The 15,580-nt window shown below is 37.6% G+C and overlaps 1 protein-coding gene across 8 annotated transcripts in view; it reads left to right on the top strand.

Moving 5' to 3' along the window:
- Positions 1–15,580, top strand: part of VPS13B (vacuolar protein sorting 13 homolog B) — a 915,182-nt gene that overhangs the window by 711,008 nt on the left and 188,594 nt on the right. For all 8 annotated transcript variants that reach the window (XM_049854597.1, XM_049854595.1, XM_049854593.1 and 5 more), the window contains one exon: positions 6,933–7,340. In XM_049854597.1, the coding sequence (XP_049710554.1) occupies positions 6,933–7,340 (408 nt within the window). The remainder of the gene's footprint in view (positions 1–6,932; positions 7,341–15,580) is intronic.

The raw sequence follows: 15,580 nt of genomic DNA, 5'->3' as shown, positions 1-15,580 counted from the left end.
ATTATATATAGCTTTACAGTGTCTTTGATGAGGGAAATTGTAGTCCATTTCTTTAATGTTTCATATTAACAATGAAGTTAATGTTTTTCATCATTTTTTTAGTATTAAAAAAAGACCCAAATAAGTAGATTGCTCAATTTTTATTTTTATTTTTTACATTTAAAAATGCCAGACTTTTTTGTTGCATTATTTTTCCCTTTTATAAAAATAATTTTCGTGTCATTATGAGGCTGTGAAAATATTTGCAATAAAGGCACTAATTTTCTGCTGAAAAAAAAAGTGCCTGACTAGTTCAAGGACATGAAGGTTTAGATATCCTGGGTAATAAAAATAACAATATGGATTTGTTAAATTGTGAGATATGACAATGATTTCATGATTATAGTTGAAAGTTCCACACATGTTGATGATGTACTTTATATAACAGTGAAGGGTGCTATTTCATTCATGGTGCATTACATTTTTATACTCGTTTACTGTCTTCTTGGTGGACCTGTTGCTTTTGAAAGAAATGCATAGTATTACAGAATAGCCTCATTTCCACTCTGCTTTTTCAGCACTTGACCTGTAGAACTCATAGTACTCCTCAGCCTGCTCAAATGGGTCTACTTCAGCTCCTCTGTTTACACAGAGAATTAGACATGTTTTGCATGGCCCACTGGGAGACACCATGTACAGACAGGTATTGTACTGTACACAGACATACAAAAAACATTTGAAACGTGAATTATTTAAATGTTTTGAATATCAATTTGTTCCTTATTAAAATTTAACATGGCAACTGTCTTATGCTACACATAGCCCTAGTAGATTTTTTTTTTTTTAGATCTGTAAACTTTCTAAAAATTTTCATGAACTGCTGCTCAGTGACTGAAATAGGTTTTGTAACCCTAACCTTAAGATCATCCTCAGAATGAGATTTTGATACATACATGACAGTTTTGACAGGACACCATAGGAAAGAGTCTAATGGAAATAGATAAAGCGATCAAAGTGTCCAAATAAGTAGCCCTCCTCTACGAATCCACTGGTCTGAGAAAGGGTCATCCAGAAACTGTCACCATAAGAAGTTAAAATTAGAAATTTACTGTTCAAAAGTCACAAAGCAAAATAAATGTAAAAGAGTTTATATTAAAAGTTTAAATAAACTTTCAAATGATTTTTTGTAATTTTGTGGCATTTATACTTCTGAAATTGTTAACATCGAAGACCACGCTGGGACTTTTGGGACAAACTGTATGTAAGGAGGGAGACCCAAGATATTGCTTCAGATGTTCTTGTTCCTGAAATTTATTGAGTCCTGGTTTATTGTTACATAAGAACTAGTGATCTAGTAGAGATTCGTGACTGTTACAAGATAGAACAAGACAGATAACTGTAAGTATGCATTTTCCATCTCAATTTTGAGGGCTTATTCTGAATAAATATTGTGAGCTGTGCATTTTTGTTGCTTTGGGAAATGGATCTTTCTCCTCCCCTAATTTCAGATTATTAAAAGATGTTATATTTGGTAGGGAGAACCTGGGTAGCACAAATGTTAAGCGCTCAACTGCTAACCGAAGGAGTGGTAGAATAAGGCTAGTAATGTAATTCAAATAGATTCAGGGTTGAAATTCTCTAATATGGTTTGAGTTTTAGTACACATTTCTTTTTCTTATCAGAATTTGAGCTTGACTGGTAAAGGAACTTTACTTTTAAATTTATTTTGTAATATGAACAAAGTCATATGAAAGAATAAGTTATCTTTCACATTTAAGCTACTTTGGATCTTGCGAAATTGATTTGTGCTTTTGAGTTTTACTGGCCCAGCTGACTCCAGTTCAGGGGTAAAATTAAAGCCCTTAATTTTCATGTTTCACTGCCTTTGGTATTAGTAATATCAGGGATGGTCCTATGGCTTCCTTGACATGTAGCAGTAGTATTCTATCTTTCTCACTCTCTGCAGAAGGGTCATCCTGATCTTGATGTTAGAAGGTTCAGCATAAATGTTCCACTGCCTTGTTGGGCCCCTACGTGTCTGTCAGTTTGTCGTATTGTGGGGGCTTGTGTGTTGCTGTGATACTGAAAGCTATGCCACTAGTATTCAAATGCCAGCAGGGTCATCCATGGCTGACAGGTTTCAGCTGAGATTCCAGACTAAGGCAGGCTAAGAGGAAGGATCTAGCAGTCTACTTCTGAAAAGATTTAGTCGATGAAAACCTTATGAATAGTAGCAGAACATTCTGTGATATAGTGCTGGAAGATGAGCCCCTCACGTTGGAAGACACTTAAAAGACAACTGGGGAAGACCTGCTTCCTCAAAGCAGAGTTGACCTTAATGACGTGGATGGAGTCAAGCTTTCAGGACCTTCATTTGCTAAATGCAGCACAACTCAAAATGAGAAGAAACAGCTGCAAACATCCATTAATAATCGGAACCTAGAAAACATGAAGTATGAATCTAGGAAAATTTGGAAATCGTCAAAAATGAAATGGAATGCATAAACATCAATATCCTAGGCATTAGTGAGCTGAAATGGACTGGTATTGGCCATTTTGAATCAGACAGTCATACGGGCTACTATGCATCAGGAGTGGAGGAAGACTCACTAACAACCTGTGTTATGCAGATGACACAACCTTGCTTGCTGAAAGTGAGGAGGACTGGAAGCACTTACTGATGAAGATGAAAGACCACAGCCTTCAGTATGGATTACACCTCAACATAAAGAAAACAAAAATCCTCACAACTAGATCAATAAGCAGCATCATGATAAATGGGGAAAAGATTGAATTTGTCAAGAATTTCTTTTTACTTGGATCCATAATCAACACCCATGGAAGAAGCAGTCAGGAAATCAAAACACCCGTTGCAATGGGCAAATCTGCTGCAAAGGACCTCTTTAAAGTGTTGAAAAGCAAAGGTTTCACCTTGAAGACTAAGATGCGCCTGACGCAAACCATGGTGTTTTCAGTCACCTCCTATGCATGTGAAAGCTGGACAATGAATGAGGAAGACCAAAGAAGAATTGACGCCTTTGAATTGTGGTGTTAAAGAAGAATATTGAATATACCATGGACTGCCAAAAGAACGAACAAATCTGTCTTAGAAGAAGTACAACCAGAATGCTCCTTAGAAGCAAGGATGGCGAGACTACATCTCACATACTTTTGACATGTCATCAAGAGGGACCAGTCCCTGGAGAAGGACATCATGCTTGGTAAAGTAGAAGGTCAGCGAAAAAGAGGAAGACCCTCAATGAGATGGATTGACACAGTGGCTGCAACAGTGGGCTTAAGCATAATGGTTGTGAGGATGGTGCAGTACCGGGCAGTGTTTCATTCTGTTGTACATAGAGTTGCTATGAGTCAGAACTGACTTGATGGCCCCTAACAACAACATATTGTTGGAGGAGCCAGGGAGAGTGGAAAGTAAACCTGAAAACCTGACCTTGTACAGAACTGATAAACATTTATGCCTAAACTGGGCATATAAGAGCCATGGGCACATTCAAGCCTTTTGAAAAGAACACATGAGGATAAAAAATAATGAAATAGAGTAGGGGAAAACTGTCCTCTTAGCCATATGACAAAGTCATTGAAATGATTTGTTTCTTTTTTTATGTTTTAAGTTAATATACAGTAAAATTTGTCTTTTTTTATTTTAGTGTTAGAGTTATATGAATTTTAACATTATGTATAGATTCTTGTAACTACTGCCACAATCAGGATATAGACCGGTTCCATCATCCCAAAAAGCTCACTCATGGTACTCCTTTATAGGTCACATGTTTCTTCCAACCCTTACAACCCATTGTTCTCCATTCCATAGGACCTTTTTTTTTTTTACTTTTGAGAATTTCATATAAATGAAGTCATACAGTGTGTAACCTATTCATACTGGCTTCTTTCACTTGTACACACCTACTCCTTGCTATCTCATCCAACATTTCGCATTTGGGACAATTTTAAAAATATTCTCGGGCTGTGGCTGCAATCATCCAGGCCCCATGTGGGCCTGCTGGGGCACCCTGTGCAGGCCACCCCAAATGATAAACTGACTGGGCCACGCAAGGGATGGTGGCTGCAGAACACCTTCTGGCCCTCATCTCTCAGAGGCCATGTCCTGGCCCAGCTACCGAGGGTGTGGGTGAAGATGGGACGACACAAGATTGCAGACGGACAGAAGGAGGCCAGGCAAGAGCCCGAAGGTGCCAAGGGGGTTTGTGGGGAGAGAGGTAAAGGAGATGCGCGGGACTGCAGGACCGAGATGTACAGAGGACAAGCCAGATCCCTGCCCAGAGCAGACGGTGGGCAGAGGACGAGTGGGGTCCATGTCTAGGGTGGGTAGTGGGAGGCAGTGAGAGATGGTGGTCGGTAGGCAACACTCAACTACCATGACCCCCAGTCCCCTGCAGGCTGTGAGGAGGTGGGGAAGTAGGGTCTGCCACACCACGTGCATCCCAAGATGCGCTGGGGGTGCCCAGCAGGTAGTAAACAACTGGGGGATGCCAGCGCTGAAGATGGGCATGGCCCCAGCTGTTGCATAACACTGATTTCACGTAACAACCTGGTCCACGAAACCTAAACATGTCAATAAGTGAAGAATGGATATAGTGTCTGTGAGATTCATCCATGTTGTAGTGTGTATCAATAATCCATTGCTTTTTCTTGCTGAGTAGTATTCCATTATACTGAATTGTTTAACAGTTCATTGAGCATCATCTAGATTGTTTCCAGTTTGGGTGATTATGAATAGAACTGCTTTAAGTATTCCTGTATAGGTTGTTGTGTGAACAGAAATTTTCATTCCTCTAGGGTTTTTTTGTTTTTGTTTTTAGGGTTAATACCTGGCACTAGAGTTATATGTTCAACATATAGGAAACTGCTAAAATGTTTTCTAGAATGGCTGTACCATTTGTATCACTATTAGCAATGTGTGAGCGTTCCAGTAGCTCTGTATCCTCAGAGGGTAATCCAGTTTAGAATCCAGCTCCTTGTGGTTGGAGTACCAAGGCCCTTGCTTTCTCACTGGTTGTTGGCCACATCCTCAAAGCATCAATGACACAAAGAGCTCTTTTCACACTTTGAATCTGACTTCCCCTTAGGCCTCCTTTATCTGCCTTTAAAGGGCTCATATAATAAGATCAGATCCACCAGATAATCTCCATATCTTAAATTCAACTGATCTGGGACTTTAATTACAACTGTACAATTGATTCACAGCATAGCAGTAGCTTGATTAGATTAGTGTTTGGCTGAATAACCAGGGGGTGGGAATCTTAGGGGTGGAGGAGCATCGTTAGAATTCTGCCTAGCACAGAACCAGATCAGAATGTTCTGGGGTGCGCCAGCATGAAGTGACCAATCACATACTTCAAGTCCCCCCCCTCCCAAAAAAAAAAAAAACCATTTCATTGATTTCAACTAAAGTCCCAGATCAGTTGAATTTAAGATTTGAGGCTTGATGTGCTAAGTATTAGGAGTCCCTCGGTGGGGCAAACTTATGCACTCAACTACTCTCTGAAAGGTTGGTAGTACAGACCTACCCAGGACACCTCAGATGACAGGCCTGGTGATCTGCTTCTAAAAGGTCACAGCCTTGGGACTCCCTTGGAGCCCTCTGCTTTGCCATGAGTCAGGATCAGCTTCACAGTACCTAACTATAGCAGCTAAGTATTAAGGATAACAAGATGTTGAGTCAGGCATTGAACTCAAAGATCTTGACTGATGGGAGATATAATCCCATAAAAAGAGAATACAGAGTATATGAAACCCTAATCAGTGGCACTTGGGCTAGTCTTGTGGATCACCTTCTTGGAGGAAATGCTGGGCAGTGGCCTGAAGATTAAAGGTGAGCCAGGCAGATAAAAGGTGTATCAGACAAAGGGAGCAGCATGAACAAAGGCCTAGTGGTATGACATAACATGGGCTGGGGGCAGTGGGCTCTATTAAACTCTGATATTTCTGAAGCTTTAAAATGTGAAATGGGCAATGACTGGAGATGAAGAAAGGCAAGGATTTTTAGTTGTTGTTTTCATTCTAAGAGGACTTTGCCTGATAGATAAGGAGGAGCCAGTAAAGAGATACAAGCAGGAGTGAGCCAATCAGGTTGGAATTTGAAGCAAATCATTGGGAAATTGCTCTGTGGAGACTGGATTACAAGAAATCTGTCTACACAGAGAAACCATTTAGGAGACTTTATAATAGCTGGAGAAGACAAAAGGCATGAAGGGAAAAAATGAGAGTGGCTAGAATGTAGAGAGAAGGAGATGGATTCAAGTGATATTTGGGGGTAAAACTGGCAAAACTTAATGATTGAGTGGATTGAGACCAGGGGAAGAGGGAATGAAGTGAGTCAGAATGTCAGATTTCTGGCTTCAGCCACTTGGTAAATTAGAGAGCCATTGACTGAGACAGGAATATAGCAAGAAAAAATGCAGGAACACTCCTGTTTGTAGCAGATCACAAAGAGGAAATGTTTTCTGCATATGCTTGGTAAGGGAATGTGGTGGGAAGCTACTTCAGTCAGTCAGTTGAACAAACATTTATTAATACGAGTATTTGTGATAAGTATTGTGGAAGCATAGTGGAAGTCCTTTTTCCTTGGAAGAGAAAATGCCAGTCTCAAGTTGCAAACTGGAAAGACTACTTCATTTTGGAGTGGGAAGGCAGAGGTATAAATAGATGGGCTTGATGTTCTTGTGTGGCCCTTCCTCTAGCAGGAGCAGACAGTCACATGTCTGCCGGGAATGTGCACAGAAGTAGCTCAGGAGAAGTGTTCCTTCAAGTAACTACATAAGAAAAAACAATTAGGTAGTGAGTGAAAATATAACATTCTGGCCTCTTAATGAGTCTACAGTGTAGGTCTTGGGCTACTTAAATAGGAGGTTGACAGGGAAGTAAAGGCTTACATTTAACAAAAACATTTCTTGTCTTTTTCAATTCTCTAGCGGACATCAACTTGGATATATCAAAGCCTTTGAAAGCAAACTTGAGTTTTACCAAATTGGATCAGATAAACCATTTTGTAAAGAAGATAAGAAATGCTCACAGCTTTGCACACAGCAGAGAGACTTCAGCCCTGTCAAACACCACGCTGAATAAGGATGAACTTCCAGCCTCCAAATGCTACCGTGGGAAGCTGTCTAAGCCTGAAGTTCCTGGTGATAGAGTGCAAAAGATTCCAGTTCAAGAAAACATGTGGAGAGCTGTTTCTGGCTTTCAAAAAATTTCTGTCCATACTACTCAGATTGTGGTCTCCATGGAAACTGTCCCCCATCCTAGTAAACCATGCCTCTTAGCCTCTTTATCAAACCTCAGTGTAAGCCTTAGTGTCAAAGCAGCACAGAAAGTACCTGGTAAGTTATTTTTCGGATAATTGTATAGCAAATTCTTTGAGCCCTGTTATTTTTATGCCCTAAAGTGTTACTATCCATATCTTGGAGACATTCCTACAGATGTCTTTAAAACTGTTAATCCCTAAATTTCCCTTTTACCTAAAATATCTGTAGTAAAACAATAAGTACCAAGTTTTGTGAGCCGTTGGAGCAGTGGCTGTCCAAGAGTGGCCTCAGAACCAACAGCATCAGCATCTTCTGGGAACTTGTCAGAAATGCAAATTCTCAGACCCCACCCCAGACCTACTGAATCAAATTCTGGGCACAGAGCCCAGCAATCTGCTTTTCAACAAGCCCTGCAGGTGGTTCTGATGCACTACATTAAGTCACTGGTAACAATTTATTTAAAAAAGAAAAATTGTTGTGGTGGCAGGTATGCTACACAAACTGTAATATGAAGCCAGGTTTCACTTTGCAAGCATAATGCCATTGAGGATTATCAGCTAAAAGCACCTGGAGAGGAAAGGCTGCCGCCCTGGAGCCCGTGCTTCTGTGCCTAGCCTCTCAGAGAGGCATGACCCTGCAGACTGAGTGTCATTGATGGGCAAGAGGTGAGAAATTAACTCACAGTGACATCTCGACATTTTCCTCTTCTGTTTTCATGACTAAGCGGTGTGCTTTTTCACACTGAATTAAAGAGGGTAGGCGGAAGGAATGTGAGGAGGGGAAGCGTAAATGCAAGGCACAGGTGGGAAATAACAGTTTTCAATCACAGAAACTGCTACTGTAAAAGTTCAGGGCACAATGCCAGAAATTTTACTCCGAAAGTAAGAGTAGCAAAAGGGAAACTTTTTTTACACTTTAATATGCAGGAAAGAATTGGGGCTGAGAGTTAGTGCAGGGGACAAAACAAATCTTTATACTCTATGCAACTTAGTTGCTTATCAAAAAGTCAGTAAGTGGCAGCTGGAGACTAAATGTAACTTAGTTCCCTATAGTCAGTTTGGGCACAGCAGTTTAAGAGATAAAGAAAAGGGTTTATAGTTGAGAAGTATGAATTTTAAGCCAAAAATTTAGGTGATTTATTTCCTTCTCACCAGAAATATTTGTGACCAAGCCAGCTAAAAGCACTGGTTTTTGTTGTTTGTTTTTTTATTGAAGTTAGAAATGAAAAATGTAAAGTTCATGGAACATGAAAGACTATGAAACACTGGAGGCTACAATTGCTGATTTGTCCACAAATAAATTGCAACCCAGACAACACAGGGCCTGTTCCCACGCCTTTTCAGTTGTACCTTAATCGTAGGAGGGAAAGGTTAGGACTCAACAGAGTGAAAGACTTTAAATGTACTTACTCAGAATTCTAGGTCTTTTTATTTTTTCATCTTCATTTCTTTTTTATTCATTTGCTACTCATATTTTACCCACTTTTAATGGTGTCTATTTTTTATCTTGGTAAACTTCCCTACAATATAATTAAAACCTTTCTTTCACTGAGCTATACAAGTTAGTAGACTTATTCTGTAAAAACATACTCCTTTAATAATTATGTTCGTACATTTAGTTAAACACAAAGGAACTACAGCTTTGACTGAGACATACTTTATTTAACACTAATGTGTAGTATCCAGCAAATGTTCTAAAATAGTTGTATCAACAAATGAAATCAAATGGACAAGAGCCTTTTAATAGGAAGAATTTTATTATGAGGCCTTAACAAACACCAAATCTAGTTTTTTCTACGTTTCTGTTTTATGTAATGGCTCAGACATCTTAAGAAGATAATAAAGTCAGCAAAATAGTAGTTTAAATTATTTAAGTTCTCATGAACTAATAAGATTATATTATTTCTAGTTAATGCTGAAAGCTAATTTCTGGGAAAATTGTAATTGAGAGATTATGTTTTTCAAAATATAATTTTTTAACTAAACAAAACATTATAAAGTAAAATATAATTTAAGCTTTAAACAGTAAATTAATTGTACAGTTAAATATCTTAAAATTCATTGTTTTGGGTGAAAGATATGCAAAATATGCATTCCGGTTTATTTTTTGATAAGTGGTAAAATATACCCCCCACCGCCCAAAAAAAAATCCTACCAGTAGTCATATTTCTTTTTGTATTTTTCAAGTGGCACCATTCTGTGTTTAACCAAAGTCTTTTATAGTGTATCTTTGAGCTCAACGGAGTTAATGTCAGATTTTTATAGTTTGAATCTAATGCAGAAATGCTTCACTGTGTCTTTGATTTTACAGTTTATACAACTATTGTGACCATCTGCAGCAGCTGCACTTTTCAAATTATTTGCCGAACCAAATTGAGCACAGTGACAAAAGTAGTCATCTCAGATGTACTATTAAACAGAGAGAGAAAAAGGAGCATTGCCTTGGTACAGTATAGCCATCTGCTGTACAGATGTTATTGTATAGAATGACTTAAGATAAAATAATTGTAGAAATTTTTCATTAAAACCTCAACAGTTTGCACTTGTTTATGCGAATCTGCATAACTCCCCAATGAGACAACACACTTGGGGTTTCTTTGGTTCTCACTCACTTTCTCTTTGATCCTTTTTGATGTGCTGACTTTAATAAACACAGTCAAAAACACTGCAAAAACATCATGGAAAAAACTACAAAGGAACAATTATAGCAGCAGAAACTACTCTAATCCCTAACTTACGCAAGCTATTTTTAGTGAAATTTTTTTTTTACACTCTTTATGTGACAATGTTATATAAACAGGGTAGAACGGTCCTTTCCAGATGAGTTTTAATTTGGGAGCTGAAGTAGATTTGGGATGCTCGAGGAAACTTATGTGCTAAGTAACATTTAGAGAAATACAATTGGAAATGTGCTATAGGCATACTTCCTCAGTTGTGAAAGGTACAAAAAATTTTGAGTTTGTCTAATGATTTTATTTTTCATCAATTAAATTGGCATAAGCTTCTGGGAGGTGTATGGGAAAGGAGAATAATAAAAGAATGAACAGGGAAAGTTGATTTTCTTCCTAAGACGTCAATAAATTTCAACAATCTAAATGCTTCCATATTTATTACTAATTTTTAAAACTTAATATTTAGAAATTATTCACTGAAGTATTAGAAGAACTTGTTTTCATCAAAATGAAGTGGTTAAATATTTTTCACTTTACAAAAAAAAATCACCAGGTCTTCTTAGCCTCCTGTGTTATTCTGCTACCCTCAACTATGAGAGCTTCAGGGGACCTGGTTTTTGTTTTGTTTCACTCTGCTGATACTAGCATGGCACTGACTTACAATAACCTAACTTGTATTTCTGCTAGAATATTTTGTTCTCCCCTGTGTCTTTGGTAAACTATCTCTAAAGTTCTGATTTTGGTGGATGTAATGCTTGTATTTCTAAAGCTGGTATATAAATATTACAGAAAATCCTATGATTGTGTTATCAATAACAAAATGAATCTCATTGAGAAATTATATCTTATTTTACGAAATGGTTTCAGATAGGTAATATTTCTTTTCCTATCCATTAAATCCAACCCCATTCTGTAGTATGTTCTTTTTAAAAATTACTCCTTCCCCCTGTATGGGCACACACACATCTTTTTTGTCGTTTGAAGTATGTTGTTTTGGAGAGCCTGTAAGCATGTAGCTATAAATTCTGAGCTGGCAGTGTAGAACTTTCTACAGGCAGGGTGGGAGTGAGCTGCAGACTTTAGCTCCCCTTGTCAGAGTAAATTATGGCTCTATTAGGGCGGCACTTCTTAAATTTCGGCAAACAAGGGTACACAATTCAGAGCTGGGAAATAGCTGTACTTTAGGCTGCCTTGCTCTTTCATGGGAGTGTTTCAGTGAAACAAAAATAGGATATGAACAAATTAGGTGGCACAAAAGGTTTGGGGAACATCCTAAGTGAGGCCATCATAGCAGGCATTTTAGTCAGAACTAGGAAAATGTTGGAAGCAATGTCAGTCTTTACAGACTTAGGGGACTTTCGTTCAGGCAGAAAGTAGTGAGCTGAACTCCTTCTAGTCAAAGAGCTGTGGTTTAAATAACTTTCACTACCCCAGCCTCTGTTATCCAGATGTACTTATCTTTGTGTATAAACAAAACAGAACAAAATTAAAAAGTGGAGAGAAACAAAGCATAGCCACATTATTTTTTCATGTATACAAATGCCTATTCTCGCGTTCACCAAAGTCAGGACCATTGAAATTTAAAGAACCTGAAGTTCCTTTTCATGTACTGAAAAATGAAGCCAGGTCATTAATTGATACAAAGAGGAGCTCCAGCTTTTCATTCCGTTGGTTAACTGCATCTCCTGAGGAAAATTTCTTAAGGTGTTGTCATAGCCTTTGGATGTTGCAGAGATGCAAGTTAGTCTAAGGGGAAATAAAACAATAAATTAGATATGGTCATTATGTAGCAATGTTGTTTACAACACCCCAAAGACTTCTGTTACTTTTAGAAAAGAAATAGCATCTCTTTCTGATGCCTGAACAATAGGAAATGAATTCTTTGATGGTAAAAGCCAGAGGACAAACAACTTTTAAGCAGCCACTGAGGATTGAAGTGGAAGTATAGTTTGTAGACAGCCATACAAATCACTAACAAACCTTAATGAATATTGGGTGTGGGCATCAGGGTCCTGTCATTTTTGACACTATGTCCCAAGTAGCTTAAACCCAACACTCAGGGAAAGGTGGAGACCTCACTGAGCTGGTAACATCTGGGATTTTATTTGTCATTTTGGCATACCCTGCAAGCGCAAAAGAAAGAGTAAAAGGGGATTATCTTGACAATGAAATGAGTTACTGAATCTTGTGATAATGAAAAGCAGAAGAATTCTAATGCCTTTCTATAGTCCCTGAGGTAGAGGTGCGTTTATAGTTTTGCAGAAGTAAAATGTAGGCGGGCAGAACAGATGGCCCGGAGTCTGTGAAAGCTGACACCCCATCATCCCAGGACTGAGTACTTCTATTAATCCTGGTCATATTCCTTCCTATTACTTTATAACAAGGTTCAAAGTTGCTACTGATAAACTGGCCTGTCTTTTTTTTTACTCTTAAATTACCTGTGGATTACTGATTTTTTTTTTTTTTTAAGAAGGTGACATTTTTCTGTGTATACTCCTGAACTGTTAAAGTATTCAAAAAAAATAGAATTGTTAATTGCACTCGGGTCAGTTGTGACTCTTGGCTACCCCATGTGTAGAATAGGAAGTTCTAAAAATTTGATGGATAATAAGTAGAACAACTAAAATTCTCTTAGTATTTTTTCGAAATAATACCCCATATTACTTCTCCAGTATTGTGGGAAACACTGTTTATTGAAAGACATAATTCTCTTGTGCAATACTATAATTCTCTTGTCCTCTTCTTCTTAGAAATTATATACACTGGAGATGAAGTCCCAACATACAAGTTTTATCCTCCTTGCTGTAGTTGTTAAAATATATGATTAGATAGAAATTTGGGCAACAATAAACAATATTAATACCACTACCTTAGAAATTATGCTTTTCATGCCCTCAAAAAAGAAAAAAATTAAGAATATTTGATGTTTAAAAAAGAAATACAGTAACAGATGTCTGTTGTCCATAAATGTTTATACAGTAATTTATTCTTTTGTTTAACCGAATTATATCAATGCATTCTTCTTTTATTTGGGATATTTAAACTTTTCTGTTATAAAGGGCTTATGCATTTCTTAAAATGCTCAGTAAGTGACTATTGTTCTTCATGTAAATTTTTTGGTTTTTAGAGCTCTGTGATTACTACAGCTGTTTTGGATTCCTGTGGAAATAGGATATGTAGGATAGTAACTTAAATATAAAAGATAACCACCAAATTAAATTCCTGAAGTATTAATTTCAAGACTGCCTGAAAAATAAGAATTATCTAATAGACAACAAACTTAGAATATCAGCGTGATCTCATGTGCTGTGTGGTAGTGAACATGTTGTACCTGCCCAGCCTTTCGTAGAGGGAGATGAGCTCATTTCAGAGAGATAACCATCTCTGGCGTTTTCTTCTGATTCATCACTGACCTGAACTCCATTTGAACCTTGTTAGACAAAAAACAAGCAGAATTCCTGGCCCAAACTATAAAATATAATTAAGCCCTTTTGAAATGATGTGTAAAAGAACGTTGCTGTACCCCCACTTATAACCACTACCACCACCACAACCAATAAAGTTAAATCAAGCACTGCCTGTAATGGATTAAAATAATAAATGTTCCTGGATTTCAGTGTTTGAAGTATTTGAAGAAAACAGGCTCCCAGCAGCCCGGGTAGCTGAATGCAGGAGAGACATTTATTAATGACAAGTTCAAGGATTTGACCTGTTTAAGACCATTACTTTCTGTTTACTGTGTGTTACACATCTCTTGTATTTTTAAAATAGTCCACATGTGTCCACATGCAATAATGAAAAGCTTTTTTTTTTTTTTTCAACAAAAGAATTGTTAATTGTGTAAATATGGTTCTCCTGGGGAGTATGAAGTCTTCGTAAGACTCTGTTCCCTTCTAATGAGAAATCCAGTACAGTTATTATACTTTTCCAAGTAAATCCACCTTCAAATCGTATCTCTAGCTAAATTGGTCTATTTCTTCCTATTGTTTTTGGTCACCATATTCCATATTTAATCTAAACCATTTGCTAGAAGAGTGTTGACCTCAGATAATATATTTTATAATTGTGTCCCATTGTCCTATGTATTATAGAAAAAAAATTAATGCTTTTTATGTCTTCTACTTTTAACTTGGCATGGTAAAGTACTGTTTCTCTAGATTTAGATACAGTTGGAGAAAAACAATAACTGATAAAAATTTCACATATACACAAATTAAAACAGACTATTCCATGGACAGAAGAAAAAGAGCCTTTGAGACAACAAAAGTACTATCAGTTAACATGAAGATGTGTCATGAACACTTTGCGAGTTACTGGTGAAGGTTTCCAGCCCTAGGTACTAAGTACTAGAGGCTTCTTTCTCAATAGCTTCTTCTCTGTTTCCTAATGATATTACCCTATGTGTTAGTATTAGGTGAAATGGACAAGTATTGTTCTAGCCCCCAACCCTGGGACTGTGGAAAGAGAATGTTAGAAATCAATCTCTATCACCATCTGCACTGAATATGTGAGAGCATCTCATTTTGCCTGTGGTCACAACAAATTGGCCTCTTGTATAATATCCGCCAGTGGGGCTGTTCAGTAGGAAAGTTTCTAGCAAAGCAGCACTGTCAATGATGAGCAATTGAAGACACATCTTAGATGTTCTTTCGCTTCCTGGCTAGGCCCCTGGACCTGTTGGCCATGTTGGCATAACATAATGAGGCCCTGCGAGACAGTTAGAGACAGGAAAAAGCATTTACTCACAATCTTGCTACCAAATGGAAAAAAATGACATTTTTAAGAGCTAACTACTAGTGGTAGTTTTTATAAAACAGCATGGTATTGGAAGGAGGCAAAAAGGAGTCTGAATCCCAGTTAACTGGCAAGGGCAAACATGCTTACCTCACTGTACTCTTGATGGGATTTAGTAAGGTAATGTATGCAGAGTACACAAATATAAAAAATATATATATAGTGCTCAATAAATATTGATCAATTTATATCTTCTTTCCCTTCCCTCTCCCAACTTAATCATACCCACATGAACTCTAAGGTCATAGATCATTAAATTTTAGAGCTGAAAATCATCTTAAAGGCCATGCTTTTGTTTATCAAGAACGCTTTTTATCCTTTTCTTCAGTGGACCTCATGGTTCAAACGCACTGCATTTAGGATTAGATAGCTAGCATGACTTTACCAGCTTGATACAATTGTAACCAAAATTAAAAGCTTTTTAGTAAAACTCCACATCTGTCTCAGATAAATTCATGATTTCTTTTGGGGTCTTTGAAACACTAAAAAATACCTCATAAGCCACCATTACTACATGGTACCTCCTAAGTGTCTGGAACTCCAGGTTAAGGCCCACTGAGCTACTCTTAACTCACTCAGTTAAGTCTGGAGAGGTTAAGTGATTTGCCTAGGGATATTGTGAGATAGAGTGAGGAATATACCACCTGTCTCCTGGCTTCTGGTCTTTCCATTATACCAGTCTTTAAAAAATCCAGATTATGTAGATAAGACCAGTTTCTAAGCCATTGCAGAAAATTACTTAGCAAGTCATTTTGCTTTCAACATTTCAACAGTTATGTTTTGTTCCATGTGTTAATCTTGTTGTATATTTTATTTTACTATGTTAATAGGTACATTATATAGACTTAGT

This window comes from Elephas maximus, chromosome 15, assembly GCF_024166365.1.
Source record: "Elephas maximus indicus isolate mEleMax1 chromosome 15, mEleMax1 primary haplotype, whole genome shotgun sequence".
Taxonomy (NCBI): Eukaryota; Metazoa; Chordata; class Mammalia; order Proboscidea; family Elephantidae; genus Elephas; species Elephas maximus.
The sequence above is the reverse complement of the archived record's forward strand: the minus strand, read 5'-3'. Positions and strand labels throughout refer to the sequence as shown.